The sequence below is a fragment of the Erithacus rubecula genome, assembly GCF_903797595.1.
Source record: "Erithacus rubecula genome assembly, chromosome: 1".
Lineage (NCBI taxonomy): Eukaryota > Metazoa > Chordata > Aves > Passeriformes > Muscicapidae > Erithacus > Erithacus rubecula.
Window position 1 is genome coordinate 56,087,150 of NC_136658.1, and position 17,409 is coordinate 56,104,558.

General features: G+C 44.5%; 1 protein-coding gene across 1 annotated transcript in view; it reads left to right on the plus strand.

The window, feature by feature from the left end:
* Positions 1–1,219: 1,219 nt before the first annotated feature.
* The window catches only part of MYCBP2 (MYC binding protein 2), a 173,487-nt gene continuing 157,297 nt past the window's right edge, over positions 1,220–17,409 (plus strand). Inside the window, exon 1 of the mRNA XM_079304272.1 lies at positions 1,220–1,666. Coding sequence (XP_079160398.1) covers positions 1,395–1,666 — 272 coding nt within the window. The 5' untranslated portion in view covers positions 1,220–1,394. The remainder of the gene's footprint in view (positions 1,667–17,409) is intronic.

The window sequence follows — 17,409 nt, forward strand, 5'->3', positions numbered from 1 at the left end:
TGCAGGGCTACAACTCCAACAGATAAAAAGCAATAAGGTAAGTGACCCGAAGATAAGAAAGTGCCTGCTGCCATGCCTCTCTTATCCTCTAAAAGCAGGTAAGTTGTCCTGGAGATTGTGAAGCCAACTTAAGGAAAATTTTGCCTAATGTGGCAACTCAATTTAGCAGATTCTGCCTCAAGTCAGGGAGGATACTGCTCCTGGAAAAAGATCCCTCCTAGGTATCATTACATAGCACACACACAAAGTGTGAGGCATTGGACACCTGAAAAAATACGATGGACAGACACTCTCTACAAGTATCCGAAAGGAGGTTGAAGTCAGGTGACATTCAGCCTCTTCTCCTGCGCGCTAGAAGCAGAGCAGGTCTTAAGTCTTAAACTGCGCCAGGGGAAGTTTAGATTGGACATTAGGGGAATTTGTTCCCAGAAAGGGAGAGTAGACATTGGAATGGACTGCTCGTGTAGGTGGTAGAATCACCATCGCTGGAGGTGTGTAGGGAAAGACTGGACACTAATGCCATGGTGTAATTGACAAGGCGATAGGTTCGGCCACAGGTTAGACTCGACGACGCCTGCGGACTTTCCGAACCCAACTGATCCTGCGATACGCATTCCCGTAGGGCGCAGAAGCTCCGTGCGAATACCCGCTCCCGGGGCCGCACAGCCCGACCCCCTCGGGGGTGGCGGTGTCCCCGCGGGGCTGGCGGTGTCCTCGCGGGAGTGGCAGTGTCCCCTCGGGGGTGTGAGTGTCCCCTCGGGGCTGGCGGTGTTCCCGCGGGGGTGGCGGTGTCCCCGCGGGGGTGCCGGTGTCCCCTGGCCACCCGCGGAGCTCCAGCCGCGGCACCGGGCGCTCCCGCCCGCCAGCCCGGATTTCCCGGGGGCCGCGCGGGGCGGGCGGGGCGGCGCATGCGCTGGGGCCGCGCTGCCCGCGGGAGGCAGGCGGGGCCGGGGCCGGGGCCGGGGCCGGGGCCGGGGCGGGTGTGCGGGGAGAGGGCGGCGGCAGCGCCGAGCACAAACTCCGGAGGGGAAGCGGCACGCCCGGCCTCCGCCCCCACACACACACCCCGTAGCGGGAAGGGGGAAGTGAGCGGCCCGCCCCCCCTGCCCGGTCCCGGCGGTGCACGGTCCTTCCCGGGACTCGGTGGCGGCGGGCGCTGCGCCCGGGGCGGAAGGCGAGCGGAGGGTGGCCGGGGCCCGGAGCCACCGCTGGAGAGGGGAGGAGCGGGGTGTTCCCGCAGCGCGAGTGGATGCGCAGCCTGAAGGGCGGCTCCTGCGGCGGCTCCTGCGGCCTCGCCATGGCCGGGCCCCGACGGTGAAGGCAGCGGGAGCCGCCTGTGTCCGCGCCGCGCCAGGAGGCGGCGCCGCGCAAGCAGCGGGCGGGCGGGGAGGGGGATGAGCAGCGCCGCAGCCGCCGCCGCCTCTGCGGGAGCCGCCGCCGCCTGCACCGGGGCCGAACGCAGCTACTCCTTCTCCTCCGGCGGCGCCGCTCCGGCCATGGGGCCCGAGGAGGGCTCGGCCGGCGGGCTGGGAGCCCTGCCCGCGCCGCCGCCGGGCTGCCGGAGCCGCTACCAGCTGCTGCTCTCCGGGAAGGCCCTGGCCGACAGATACCGGAGGATTTACACGGCGGCTCTGAGCGACCGTGAGCTGGGGAGCCACCCGGGCAGGTAACGCGCGCCGCGCTCCCTCCCGGGCCAGACGCGCAGCCCCCGCCACCCCTCCCATCGCCGGCTGGGAGCGGCCCATGAGGCGCGTGCACCTTCCTCCCTGCCGGCAGCCGCCCTCCTCATCCTCCTCCCCGCCCCCGTGCCGGGCAGCGCGGCTGTCCCCGCTGCCATGTGGCCGCCGCCGCCGCGCCCCGGGGGACGGACGGAGGGAAGGGGCGGTGATGTAACCCGGCTGCTGCCCAGGTGCCGCCCGGGCCCCGCCGCTCGCTGGGCCGGCGATACCGCGCAGATGGCGCTGCCGCCCCCTCTCCCGGGGCCCTCCGGGGCAGAGTTACCTGTGCCCGCCCCAGTGTGCGGCCCAGCTCCCCCGGGGGATGGAGACTGCCCGTGCTGAGCCCCCGGGCAAACCTCGCTCCGCTCAGGCTTGCCGGAAAGGGCTGAACCCCGTGGTGTCTCCCTAGACAGGCTGCGCAGGGCACCCGCCGGTCCCGCTGGCCGTGTTACCCGAGCGCTTTTCCCATGTACCGGGGCTGCCTTTAGCTGCCCTGCCTTATTTTTTTCCTCCTCTTTAGGGTATCTTCCCCTTTTACTATCGCCATATAGGCGGCCTCGGTGTCTGGTGGAAGGCAGCGCCTTGCGGGGGGAGCCTGGGTGTTGTGGGCTGCGGTGTGGCCCCACCTGGTTCCCGAGCACCGCTCCCGCGGCGGGCGATGCCCCTCGGGGCTCCCGTTCCCGTCCTGTCAGCCGCCTCTGGGGCCGCAGCAGGGTGCCTGTTGCTCCTCGGCCGGGAGTGCCGCCCTGCCCTGCTCCCGGCGGGGAGGGGGCTGCGGGCCGAGGCGGTGCGGGGCCGCCCTTACCCGCAGCCCCCGGGCGGACCCTGCAGGCCCTGGCGGCGTGCCCGGTCTCGCTGTGTGACCGAGGGGCTCCCCCGCCGTGCCCGGGCGCTCCCCATTGTTTCCCTGCGGAGGTCGCCGAGGATGTGGATGCCATGAAACCAGCACCTTCCTGTGTTCTCAGCCTCTGCTGCTCTTCAGGCTGTGATGCGGGTGGCCGGGTCGTATGGAGAGCTTTGAGTCACGGTTGTTTTAAGTTTGCAAACGGTTGTAAAGCACGAGGAGGTTGCTTGCTTGGCTTCTTCAGGTTTTTGTCAGTCGGACTTAACGGCAGGGCTTATCCCCACCCCCTCACCCCAGAAAGCTGTCTAGGAGTGGAATTAACATAAGACACGTACCTTTCCCAATTTGCTTTTGGAAAATGCTGGAAACGTGGATGCTTGACATCTTTGCAGCTTCCGTCTTCTTTTCAGAGTGTCGATGAAATGATAGGGAGCTATATAGTTCTTTCCCCTCTGAAGACCTGCACTTGTTTTCTTACTTCACATATTCCTTAGTCCAATGCTTACACTTTTTGCTATTAAATCTCTTCCTGCTTTCGAGCTTTGTATTGTTTGATCCCAGGATTGCAAGTGCTAAATGTAAGGATGCTACAAAGTGCAAGGAAATCAGCTGTGCAATTGCTCCTCAGTGCTCAGATACCTGTCTGAATTTTGCCCTAAGGGGCAAAATTTTTTAAAGCTGTAGTTTTGCATTAGTCGTGTTCTCCATGTCTTTTGGTTTCAGGATGATTCAGCTGCTATCCCTTATACTTAAAATTATAGAAAACACTAGCTTTAGGTGGGTGTAAGTGTTAATGCTTCTTTTAATTGATTTTTTGGGGTCAAGTCAAAGAAGACTGGTTCCTTGTAGAAAGCAAACAGGTTATATTAAGCTTTGGCAAGTAAATAACAGGTAGTTAATACTGGTGAATACAGCCAGTGTGTATGGGACTTTTGAGAGGAGGAATATTTAATAATTATCTAGTTTCCTGCTGTCACTACCCCCACTATCTTATGTGGAGGACTGATGGCAGGCAAGATAGTGCTTGTGATCTCCACCCTTTCTCTATCTTGGTGTCAAAATACTGCAAAATACTTCAGCCACCTGGTAGACTTCAACAGAAATGGTCCATAATGCCTTTTTACAAAAATAATAAAAATTCCAAATAATTTCTCAAGAGATGCTTTAAATTTAAGTGTGGCTGCCTCTAGTTGCTATGGTGGGAAAACAGTGCCAAATAAATTAAATTGAGGTTAAGATAATATAATTTATGACAGAAAACTTGATTTTTATATGTATGGAAAATCTGAAGCATCTTAATCACTAAGATTGTTTGTGGCTAGAAGAATGACTTGAAGTAGCTGAAAAAAAGCTAATCAAATTGGCTTATCAACAAATTCTTCCTGTGTTCAAAGAAGACTAATGTGAAGAATGATAATGCAACCTCTTTGCAAAAAGTTGATGTGGAATTTTTGCTCCAAGTCTGCAAAATGGTACTCTGCACTTCATGGGCTGTGACCAATGCCTGTCTTAGTAAGTGTTTCTATTCTAAACCTAACTTTTATGTTTATGAAGAGCTGGCAAGCAGTATGAAAATGTTTGTGTGTAGACAAGGAAATCAAACATTGTGGAGATATCTGAAAGTCACAAGATTAGTATCACATTTGCAAGGTGTTTGTGCTGGCTGTCATCTGAAGGGATGAATATCACGTGTTGAGTAGGATGCAGTAATTGGCTTTGAAACAGAACCAGCAGTGCTTTGCATTTCCTCATGTGATACAGGCTGCAGTGTCATGAACACTGGTCTCCCCAGGAGATGGGTCAGTCAGTGTGCTTGCTCCCCCTGCCACACTGACATAATACTTATATGGTGTCTTGCAGTGACAGATTAGAGACTCACTCTGGGTTAAAATTAACTTGGCAAAACTGGTTTGTTGTAATCCAGACTAATTCCCTGATCTGGCTCACCTTGTGATTGCACTTGTGACAGCAGGAGGTGAAGGGTTGCACAAAGATTTTTGTGTACAGAGGGGTGAGAGCAAAGAAACTTATTTTTGTCACTTGTGCCAACCTAATGTTTTTATGAAAAGAAGCAGAAGAAGTATCTAATTCTGCAATTTAACATCTTTGTGCAGATAACAATGTTAATTGTCTGCTACAGTACTACCAGCAGTGGGAAATTTCATCTGTCAATTCAAGATTGGTTTGGAATAAAAATGTACTCTGATCATGCCTCAGTTTTAGTCTCTGCTTTGTGGCCAGTGAAATATGTGAAAACAAAATGTGAAATACGTAACAACTGCATAATGTCTAGTGTAGCCATTAAAGTGTGTAAAACTAGTAGGAAGTATTGGCCTCTTCAGAGGGCAAGTAAAAATCAATGTTAAACTGTTGTCTTGTATGCTGGTTTCTGGGTAGACAAAACTGCAAGTGTGTACTCATTTTAGTACTGTACCAAAGCTCCGTATTTGCAAAGTAAGGTATTTCTGATTTTCATATTTTTGCTGTCTTCAAATGCACTTTTTTTTCCTGTAGTATAACTTAATCCTAACAAACATCCCTATTCATCTGAATTGCTGCTATTTTTGTTGTGCATCTTGGGAGGTTTCCCTGAACTGCCAGTCTCTTTACTTTTCTTTCACCTTTTTATGTATTACCAGAATTGCCAGTTAGGCTCAGTATGTTCTTTGAGACTTTTTGTCAAATCTGGATAGCTATATACATTCATCATGGCATTAGTGTGACCTGTTTTGTAGTGTAAGTGTTCACTACCTAATTTGGACTAACTTGAAATTGTTATATCGCAATGGCAATGTACTCTAAAATGACATGAAGTTTATAATCGTGCCAAAGTAACCATTACTTTGTTGCTAAAGTTGCCTCTCAACTCCTTCAAAGAAGAAGAGCTGCTGTTTGTGTTGTGGACTCTGATGTTGTGAAGGGGTCTCACTGAGACCAAGAATATTACAGTAATGATGGGAATGTAAGATTTCTTGTATTAACCAGAAGTTATATGGCTGGTTTTTGCTAGCTATTTTGGCTGAAGACAAGCTAGGCAACTTTATTTAATGTTGATTGTTTCAACTGGATGATTACAGCAAATTTGCAAAGTAGGCCACTCATTCACACTTCTAATTGTAGATTATACATTCTCTGGACATTAGGTTAGTGTTTAGGCTTTTCAAAATTGACAGTCTTTCTTTATACCCTTACCTGTGCTTGGTAATGCAGTGCTTATTTGGGATTTTTCAGGTATATTTACTTGGAAATTTAGTGCAGAAATATTACTGAAGCTTCAGCTTCACCTTCCCAGAATTGAAAAATTTTGTGAAAACTATTTTAAAGCAAGTTCAGGTATATGAGATTTGTGTTAATTTTGATTGTTGCTACACAAGAAAGCCTTAATTTCTTCAGATATAGAGCCTTTGCAAAAGCTCTTAGATTTTTGGGGTTTGGAACTTGTTGCTCTTTTAATATGGAATAGTAATTGCAAAGAGTTAGGAAGCATTTATTTAGTTAAAAAAACACAATGCTTGTGTATATAAAGACTAGGAAAATCATACTACATTTTCCTGCTTATTCCTGTGCAAAGGTTTGCCCCATAGGTCCTTTCCAACTGAAATATTCTAGTCTTGTTTATGTTCTCTGTTTTTCAGTTCTTATGTTTTGTAGATATGGTTTTACAAAACAAAATTCAAGTCTTGGGTGAACTAAATTTTTTTAATTGGGAAATTGATGTGCTGTTGAGTCTTGGATTAAGCTGTGCATTAGCGCTGGTGAGAGTTGCTGTGTGCTGTTAAACTGTTTAGCTGCAGTGTAGTAATGTTTTAATACTGCGCTGTCCTATTGGTTAATGGAGATTAGAAAACTACTAAAATAGTGTATTTTTATTTATTTACCTTGTATTATGGAAAACAGTTTTATGTAGTAGTTTTTTTAAAAGCACCTAGTCATCTCTTAGTCTAACATGGTTGTATTTATTCAATATTGGTGTAGAAAACATAATAGAAGCTGGAAAGACCCCAATAATATTACATTGAAAGGCTTAAGAGGGGCATTTTATTTGTGTATATACGTAAAAGATAATTATCATCATTTATATGAGTAATGTAAAAAATTAAAACATCAATCCATTGTTTGTGGTGGTTTTTTGGGATGTTGTATTTTTTAGTATAAACTGAGAGGACATGCTAGTCAGTTTCAGTTTGTTGCACAATCTGCTCTGGCACACTGATGGTTTGTTGGGTGGCAAGTTGAGACAGTTAAGGTTGGGCTGGAAAAATTTAATAAGTTACCATTCCTCACTGCTAGCCATGTTAAATGTAGTAAATGTGTTTCCTGCATACTTAAAAACTTGATGTTGAATTTGTTTTTTTTACTATGTTAACTATCAGCTGTCAGGGTTTAGTTTTGGTTTTCCTCCCATATTATGATCTTCCTTGTGGCCAAAATATTTTGAAGATTTTTTTTTTTTTATAGTGAATTTTCCTTCTGACATATGACTATGTATGTTTTGCCAAAACCATTATTTAAAGATTATGTATGTTTCTATAGAAAGCACATGGGATGTACCAGTGATACAGTTTTTGGTACTTTATGCAAACTGTTTTCCTAATCCTTAGTTTACTTTGAAAACTTGATCCCTTGCAGCATTACTTGAACACATGGTTACATTTTTGTCTTCTTTCTTACCTTGCTTGCCATAAACACTGTGTTGTGCTGAGGTGCGAAGTGGAATAGTACTCCTATAATTACCTTCATATTGTAAATACATTTTGGAGCTGATCTATTCCATTGGTCTTTCACAGTCAATTCCTACCATTGTGGCCCTTCAAAGGTTCAATGCTAGAAGTTAGCACAGGAGAGTAGGCTTCTTATGCTGTAAGTGACTGCATTAAGGCAAATGGTTTCTGTACTTTGAGATTTAGTGTTTCATATGTTTCAAAGCATGTGCTTTTTAATGTGTGGGTTTTTTTCTTACTGTGTCATAGTATATGGCATGCTGTAACTCATTCCCTTCAGACTGATGACTGTATTAACTTAGGTGAGCTTAAACTGAATGATAGTTCTTTCTTTGCATCTAGTATATCTATAACTACTTTGGCCTGAGAACTTCTTTGTTGCTTATTAGTGTAATAAATCTAAATTTATACCTGTTGTACACATTATAAAAAAATTAAAAACAGAGTTTCCTTGTTCCCACATGAAACTGGAGATGTGTGGTTAGATTAGTACTGTTCCTTATTTTCATTTTCTTCCCTTAACTTTTTTATTCATGTGTTCCCAAGCATTATTGTCATATGTAATGGATTTAAAACTCTTGGAAAATGCTTTATAATTGGTATGAAAGGGTGTGTGTGGTGTAATCTCAGTGGACAGCTGAGCACCACATGACTCCTTGGTTATTTCCCCCTGCAGTGGGATGGGGCACAGTTGGAAGGATAAAAGTGTAACAACTCAGGGGCTAAGGTAGAGACAGTTAAGTAGGTAAAGCAAAAGCTGTGTGTACAAGCAAAGCAAAACAAGGAATTAATTCATTAATTGCCATCAGCAGCTGATGTTCAGCCATCTCCAGGAAAGCAGAGCTTCATATTCCCAGTGACTTGGGGAGTGAGGTGCCATAACTCTGAATGTATTGTCCCTCCACTTCGTTCTTCCTCCCTGCTTTATATACTGAGCATGATGTCGTGTGGTAGGGAATATCCCTTTGGTCAGTTGGATTCAGCTGTCTCAATTATATCCCCTCCCAACTCCTTGTGCAGTCCCAGCTTACTTGCTGGCAGGGTAGTGTGAGAAACTGGAAAGACCTTGACCCTGTCTGTTAGTCAGCAACAGATAAAGCACAGGTATGCTACCAACACTGTTTCCATCACAAATCCAAAACATACAAGCATGATTCAAGCTGCTTGGAAGAAAATTAGCTTTATTGTAGCCAAAGCCTGAAAAGGTCAAAAAGTAGAGGTCTGTTGCTTGTAGTTTAAATTCACAGGTGCCATGGTATTTATATGATTTTAGCCATGATCTGTCATTCTAGAAGAGTTTCTAGCTAGAGTTTTAACTTCAGTGGGGTAAAAACAGAAGTCTTCCTCTTACTTCTCTACTGTGCTCCTTCTTGCAGTTGGTAACATCACTCATCTGTTCTATTGCTGTGTCTATACAGATCTGCAGTCAGTCATTTACATTGCACTGAGATGAGCTTGTTGTTAAATAAATACCTTATTCTATTTTTATTATTTCAGCCTCTTCTTTTTGTTTCATCCTATTACGTGTAGTCACTTGTGACTTTCCTATCTGATTTGGCCTTGCTTTTCTCTCCCACTAGCCAATGCATAATTCTTTCCAACAGATGTGCTCATATGTCTTCATTATGCTTGTGTGTTTTCAGGGTAGTCATGTCTCTCTTCCTTTTCAAACCAATCAATTATGTATCCCCTTTTATTTCTAGACTAGACTGTTATACAGGATAGACCACTGACAGCTATAAACAGTTGTTTGGACTTGGCAGTTGTGTCTTCTGCTATTTGTTGCAGACTAAGAATTTCTTTGGTGTGCTTTTGGTAATAATCACTTCAGAGATGTTACACTGTCATTAACCACTGGTAATGGGCTTGTTCTTAATAAGTACAGATTTTCCTTCATATTTTCTGAATTAAAATTCTGCTGATTTATGGGTAAGATAGCTTTGTATACACTTGATTTTGGTGGTTGTGTTTAGATAGGATCTGCCAAAGGTGCAGATCTTGTCATCTTTGCTATGGTTTAATGACTTTCCTAATGTAAAAAAAAAAAAAAAGGAATCCTAGAAATGTTTAAAGATAAATACTTTGATCTGCGTTGATGACTTCACTTGAGGAATAAGGATTTCCTTGCATATGTTCTTGCAGATCTAATTTCATAGGTAGCATTAAAGTGAGTAGTGAAAAATCAGATAATTGTGGAAAAGAAACTTCAATTGTCAGTAGTTGTACTGAGAGACATTCTCTTTGTGTGGAGAACACTTTGGAGGGATGCTTTCTTTTGAGTACTTTGAGACAGATTTATGCTGTTTTGGAAACCTTTTCAGTTACAAAAGGAATCAGATACTGTTTTGCACTTTTGTCATGGGCAAATGAAAATCAGTTCCATTTTACTTGTGCAGTTGGATTTTAATTTCATTTTTAGAACCTGTATATTTGTTTCTGTCATTATTGGAGAGGCCTTAGGGCATTCCAGCAGCTTGACCAACCCCTTTCTTAAGCCTCCAGAATCTTGGCTTTCAGAAAATTGGTAGTTATTAAGAAAGTTATTGTCATAGTGGAATGATCCTCAGTTATGAAATTAAAGTAATGATTAAAAAGGTTTGTGATTTCAGCTCACCAATAATAGCACGTAAAAATCCCAACTGGAAGATCAATGAGTAGGGTGGCCTTTTTCTTCTGTTCCTTTTTTTTTAGCCTTTTCTTTTCAGATGCCTTAGAAGCCCAATGTAAACCTGTCCTGCTAGTCTGCCTATGTTTTCCTCTAAGCCTGTGGTAATTGGATTGCAGCTGATGTTCCTTACCCTGATTTACGGATTTAGGGGACAGGATTTTGATGATTTTTCCATTTGTAGATATACTGCTTAAGCCCTGACTTTCCTTTTATTGTTGGCGTGGATGAAAATCCATGTCAGAATGCTTGATTAATTATTTAAAGAAGATAGTGTGTAAGCTGGTAATGGCTTGGAGAGCATACTCATGGCTCTTTGAATGGCAATTGACTTATTGTGCATTTCACTAAAAATGTTACATTTTAGGCTTACTAAATAAAAATACGAATAATTTTAAATATTTGAGGTCATTTGAGATAATATTGTCAGCAATCAAAAAATACTAAGCTTTTATTATTTTGGGGAAGTACTGATTGTGCTCTCAGTACTGTTTTGAAGTTCACCCATCAAGCCGAACAGTTTCCTTCTCTAATGATTCTCACAGCAGAATTCCTTAACTATCTGTAGCCTTTGTGAAAAATAACTGTAGGCAATCTACAGATACCTTCCAGGCAGGGAGAGCAGTGGATGTGCTGTACCTCAACTCGAGTAAGGCTTTTGACACTGCCTCCCACAGCATGCACAGGCTGACAATGGATGGGCTGCATAAGTGGACAGCTAAGTAGATTTTGAACTGTCTGAATGATCAGGGCTAGAGGTTTGTGATCTGTGACACAAAGTCCAGCTTGAGTCAAGTCATCAGTCATGTACCCTAAAAGCTGATACTGGGGCAAGTGCATTTCAACATCTTCATTAATGGCCTGTATGCTGGGACAGTGTACTCCCAGCAAGTTCACAGATGGTACAAAATGGAGAGGAGTTCCTCATATACCACAGGGGGCTGTGTTTGCATTTAGGGGGATGTAGCCTGGCTGGAGATTTGGGCTGAGTGGGATTTTAAAGTGCAGCAAGGGGAATTGCAGAATCCTGCATCAGGAACAGCTCTGCAGAGAAGTAGCTTGATGTACTGGTTGGCAGCCATCTGTGTGCCAGTAATGCACTGCCATGGCAAAGGTGGCAGGCAGCCTCCTGGGCTGCTTCATGAAGAGTGTTGCCAGCTGGTTGAAGGAGGTGCTCTCTGCTCAGCACTGGTGAGGCTCATCTGGAGTGTCCAGTTCTGAGCTTCCCAGTAGGAGAAGAGATACTACAGAGAGTTAAGTGCCAGGGTCATGTCAGTGATAAAGGATCCTTTGGTAAGGAAAGGCTGAGGGCTGGGACTATTAGCCTGGAAATGAGAAGGTTCAGGAGTGATTTTGTTAATGAACTGAGGGAAGAAGGGAGAGCCAAATGCTTCTCAGTATTGTCCCCCACCCCAACATGGCACTGATGTGGCAGAAATTAAGTCTCAAAGTTCCAATGCATCCCAAGAAAGCAGTTCTTCACTGTGGGAAGGGTCAAGCATCCAATCATTGTCAGGTATCCAGAGAGGTTGTTGGGGGTTGAGTGTTTTTCTGTTACTGTGTCAAGTGAAAGAATTTTTCCCATTATCATGCCAATGGAGCTGGCCGGGTTACACCCAGGGTCCCTGATGGGTCCAGACAAAGGGGGTGGGTGGGGACGGCCCCGGAGGGGCCTCTGAGGCTTCCGGGAGGGCACTCGCGTTTCCGGCGAGCCGGGAGGAGGACGCCTGGGATCGTTCAGCCACGCGGCCGAGCACAGCAGAGCCAGACCCTCTGCGATCACCTGCCCTGCATCTGCCCCGTTTCAGCCTCCTGCCTCTGCGGACACAGCTGATCCCCCGGACACACACGGTGAGCGAGGAGCCGCCGCCCTCGGTGAGGTTGAGCCCGTTCCCGCCCGAGACCGGCGTGGCCGCTGCTGCCCCTCCCCCCTCCCTCCTGCCTCCGTTCCCGTCTGCCCTCTGGCAAATCCGGGCTCTGGACTAAGCACAGAGACAGCGTGCTTGCATCTAAAGGGACTGACACCGAGTTATCTATTTCGTTCTGTTAGCAATTTTAACTGTTATTGTTTTCTTTTTGTATAGTTAGATATATTAGTAAAAGAGCTGTTATTCCCACCCCCCTTATCTCTGCCTCAGAGTCCTTGATTCAAACAATCATAATACTTGGGGGAGGGGAGTGGAACCAAAGTCTCTATTCCAAAGGGAAACTTCTGCCCTTACTGGCAGACACCTGTCCTTTCAAACCAGGACAGAGGTTTAGTATCTTCTTGGTAGTATTAGAAATGCAGCTGCACATAGTAGTGGTCAGCTTACTGTCTCTGACACAGCTTTAACAGGAAGTTTGACAGAATCAGACCTAGAAACACAAAGTGGTTGAGGTTGAAAATGACCTCTGAAATTCATCTGGTTCACCCTCCTGCTCAAACAGGGCTGCCTGGAGCCAGTTGCCCGAGACAGTGTCCTGATGGCTTTGAATATCAGCAAGGATGGAGATTCCACAACCTTGCTTGCAATCTGTGCCAGTGCTCAGTCACCCTCACAGTAAAATAAAAAAAGTTACCTTAACAAGTCCCGTCTAACCTTAATGGTGTGATTCTATAATCCTTAAGAAAAAACACCAGATGGAGTAGGAATCAATGTGAAGTTTATTTGTCCTCTGAGATGTGGCACAGGGAACAAACATGGTGCTGAACAATCAGATCTTCCATTGGAGCTGTATTGTAAGAGGGTGATTGTTATGGTACTAGAAACAGAACCATTAAATAGTTTAGGTTGGAAAAGATCTTTAAGCTCGCTGGGTTCCACTTTGGGTGGGGTTAGCCCAACACTGCCAAGTCCTCCACTAAACTGTATCCCTGGGTGCCACATCTACACACCTGTTAAATGCTTTTGGAGTGGTCATTCCACTGCTCCTGGGACAATGTGTTCCAGTTCTTGAAAACCCTTGTGCTGAATAATTTCTCCCCAGTAACCACTCTAAACCTTCCCTGGTCCAGCTTGAGTCAATTTCCTCTTGTGCTACTGCTGGTTTCTTGAGAAAAGAGACTAAACCTCCACTTTGCAGCAATCTTTTTCAGAAAGTTGAGTGGAGGAATATGGTCTCCCCTGAGCTTCCTTTCTCCAGGCTGAGCAAACCCAGTTATCTCAGTCATTCCTCATAAGAGTCATTCTCCAGACACATCACCTGCTTTGCTGCCTTTGTTTGGGCACACTCCAGCACTTTTTGGAGTGAGGAGTCCAAAACTGAACGCAGGATTCAAGGTGTGATTGCAGCAGTGTGTAGTACAGGGGGTGATGACTGTCCTGGCCCTGCTGGCCACACTATTTCTGATACAGGCCAAGATGTCATTGGCCTTCTTGGCCACCTGGGCACTCTGCTGGCTCATGTTCAGTAGCTGTCAGACAGCACCCTCAGATCTTTTTCTGCTGAGTAGCTTTCCATCCCTTCCCCCAGCCTGCAGTGCTGCAAGTGGTTGTCAAGTGCAGGGCTTGGCCTTGTTGAATCTCACACATTTGGCCTCAGCCTAGCAAAGAATCTCCTCCCAGGCCATGAGCCACCAGTTTCTCCAAGGAAATTTTGTGAGAAAGTGTCTAAAAGCTTGATAAAGGCCAGGTAGACAACCTCCACATCCTTTCCCTCATCCACTAAGTGGGACACCTGGTCATAGAAGCACTGAGGTCAGACTCACTGGGCTGCTGTTCCCTGAATTCTCCTTCCAGAATTTTTTGTAATTGAGTGGCACATTCACTGACTTTCAGTCAGGTGGAACCTCCCTGGTTAGGCAGAGCTGCTGGTAAATGATGGAAATTGGCTCAGTGAGCACTTCTGCCAGCTCCTGCAGTACTCTTTGGTGGATCTCACCCAGCCTTGTAGACTCGTGTTTGTCTTAAGTGTGTAGCAAGTCACTGATCGTTTCCCCTTGAATGATGATGGCTGAATATCCTGAGAACACAACTGGACTGAGAAGGCATTGGGTACCTCAGATTTTCCTTGTCCATTACAGGATGGAGATTGTCCTCTCCCTTCTTTTTCTTGTAACCATATTTTTAGAAATAGATATTAAATTTTCATGCTGTAGCTTGATATGAGTAAAGGGAATATCAGAGGAGCTGAAAAGGTAGGAACAGTTGCAGTTTTAGCTAAGGTAAAGTAGCATATTTTTCCAAGCATTCTTGTAGGAAGAATTGCATGGTAACAAAATCCAAATGTAAGTAATTTTATTATTTAGAGTATTTTTGAATTTATGGTGTTTTGTATGTTGAAGTCTTGCTGGCTAGTTGCAATTAGTCCCCAGTTTGGAGATATTATTGCAAAAAATCTTAGCTTTCCTCTCTGCAACCTTCCACTTTTTTTTCTTTTGGGAGCAAATATTGTGTTCAGACTAGCAGTATATCACAACAGGCAAAAATATGGTTTGTGAGCCAACTGTCATGCAACTGAGCTACTTTGGCTGTGATTTTGGCAGAAGCAGTTTCTTATTTTTCCTATCCTGCCTGCAACTGCGCAAAGAGGAAGGGAATGTCAAGCAACTGCTTCATGGAGGTATTTTTCATGAAGTATTTTACAAAGCAATAGTTTTTTTTTTCAGAGATATTTTTAAATCCGGGGATACTAACTACTAGTGCTTGCAAAAAGCATTTTGTCCTATTTTTCTGTAGATTTCATTGCCAAATCACAGTGAAAAGATTCAGTGCATTTATTTCTTCAGAAATTGATATTCTTGTTTTTCTTTATCTGTGATTTGTAAAATTTTGGGTCAGTGTGTTACATAAGTGTATGGTATCGTATATACTTGGTGCATGTTTATTTCATAAAGCTTGCCAGTACTTAGTTTGGCATTACACTAAGAGTTTCTGTATTTGTATACTAGGCATTTGTGTGCCAGGTTTCAGTTTATATGTACGTATATTGTTCCTTGTCAACTGTTTTATGGCAAGTCCTTTTGGAAACTTGATAGATATTACTGTAGGTGATATGAAAAATGAAGCAATGAAAAGCTCTTGTAGCTATGGTTTGAAAGCAGACATTTTGTCTATCAAGACAAGAGCAGGTTGGGGGTTTTGAGTGGTATTTACTTTCCTTCTTTATTTGTGCAATCTGCTGATGCTATCCCTCCTTATGATTGAAAGTGTGCTGGATGTTCCAGCAGTAGAAGGAAGGATAAACATGTTGGCTACTTAGTTATCAATGGAAGGTATCTGCGAGGACGGAAAGTTAAGCACCAGAAGCTTTAGGAAAGTTCAGTTGCAGGGTGCTTCAACAACTCCTAAATGTCATGGAACACTGAAGCTTATGTGTATGTGCAGAGGTATGAAAATAGGAAGTATGCAGGCAGCAGCTCTAATATGTTTACAAGGTTTGTTGGTTTCATTTTGTCTCATGGTACCTCTTCGTCTCCTTGCCAACATGCTGGCTCCATGTAGTTTTATTGATACTCAGTTCTGTGGTCATAAAACCTCTTCTCTGTCTATAGATTAGGCCATTGAAGCTCTGCCCACTTCCTTTGCTCTGTTTCTTATCGTTGTCAACTCCTTAATGTGAGCTGTTGCTTGTATGTTCTGAACTTCTCTTGAAAGTCTTCTTTTCTTGGCTCTATGCCAGATGCTTCTCAGTTGTTGATAGCAAGTCAGAATGTCCTTTAAAATAAGATGGTCTCAAAATTTTGAGATCTCACATCTTCTGAGCAGACTTGATAATCCTTTTTTCTTTAGTATTGCCTTTATTTTGAAGCTCTAATAGTTCTTCTACAGAACTGCTGTAGCAATGAGATGAGTGTATAGTATCTTGCTGACAAGTGAACTGATGCTTATCAGATGTAGTTCTGTGTTTGATATTAAATTGCCTTGAAGCTGGATTACAAATTTAAGAACTATTTTGGAGCACTTCAGAGGATGGAGTAAAAGATTTGGGAAATAAGGAAGTCCATCAGAGGTTGTGGTTGCTTTTGTGTTGCTCTTCATAATGGTATTGTTCCTTGTATGATCAAGTGTCAAATAGATTACCTGCTTACAGAAGACAAGGAAAAAACCTTAAAAAATTCACATTGTATTTCATCAGAAGTGTACCTTCTGGTTTTCTGTACAGCAGGAAAGCCTGATGCAGATCTGATGGATCTTATTATACCAGATCAGTGAGTGTATCAGTGCCCTTACTGCAGCAGGTAGCATGCACTCAAGAAGTGTACCCATAGAAGTCTCATAAGGTTTAGCAAGGCCAAGTGCAAGGTGCTTCACATGAGTTGGGGCAACCCTCACTATTAACACAGGCTGGGGGATGAACAGAGGGAACAGCCCCCCACAAAGAAGGGTTTGGGGGTGCAGGTGGGTGAGAGGCTGGATGTGATCCAGTTAAGTCCCCATCACAGGAAGAACATAGACCTGTTGGAGTGAGTTCAAGCGAGGGCAGCTGAGATATTTAGAGGGACGGAGCACCTCTCCTGTGAGGAAAGGCTGAGAGAACTGGGCTTGTTCAGCCTGGAAAAGGGAAGGCTTTGAAGTGATTTAATTGGGATCTATCAGGCATTTTATGATTTTCAAGCAGGGCAAGTAGGAAAAGCAGATGTTGCTCCTGTTGTCTTATTTTCTAGACTGTACCCTTCCTCAACTAGAATTTTTAGGTGTGTTGCCTTCAGCCTAATGATTTGGCTGCCTCTGTTCTAGATAAAACAACTGTGAAGTAGATTTAAAACAACACAGGAGCCCACCCTGGAGAGATGCTGTGTAATGGCTGTCAAGAGGGAAGCATGTGAGAGCAGGGAGTAGCTGTTGCCTCTGGATCTGTCCTAGGTCCTGAACTGAATAGTCTCTCACTGAGAATTTCAGAATTGGAGTTGAGATTGTAGATGAAAAAGTTAACAGAGGGTGTAAAACTGTGGAAGACTAGATACATTTAAGATTGTAAATTCTTAGCTTCAGAAAATCCCACTACCAAACCAGTTAGCAAAAATGTAAAACCAACAATGAATGAAAGGTACCTAAAGAGTGATTCTATGCATTCTATAAAATCATAAAGTGATTGTGATTCAGAAGCAGCTATGCTACTGGTGTGTTGCAGAATTTTATTTCAAATTGTGAGAGATTTTTTTCTCTCTTGTATAGGAAACCTGAAGTAATTCTTGATCTTTTATTTGCATTTCAGGATTGTGGGACTTTTTTTCCCCCCCCTTCCTTTTTTTTTGTTGTTGTTTTCTGAAAAAGGACTGGTTACTATGAGAGAATAGTGAAATTACATGGTAGTGGTGTAAATGAGTATGATTTAGGCTGAAGGAACTGAGACTGCTTAATTGTCAGAAGACTAATTTCTGCTCCGACTTGAAAAAAATTCAAGCAAGTTGCGGAGAAAGAGAAAAATAAACTGATTTTTCTGTAATAAATATATGAAAAATAGCATTTGATTGCTATAAAGACCATTTACAAAAGAGCTCAAAAAGAGTTTTTTAGTTGGATTTCATAGGACATG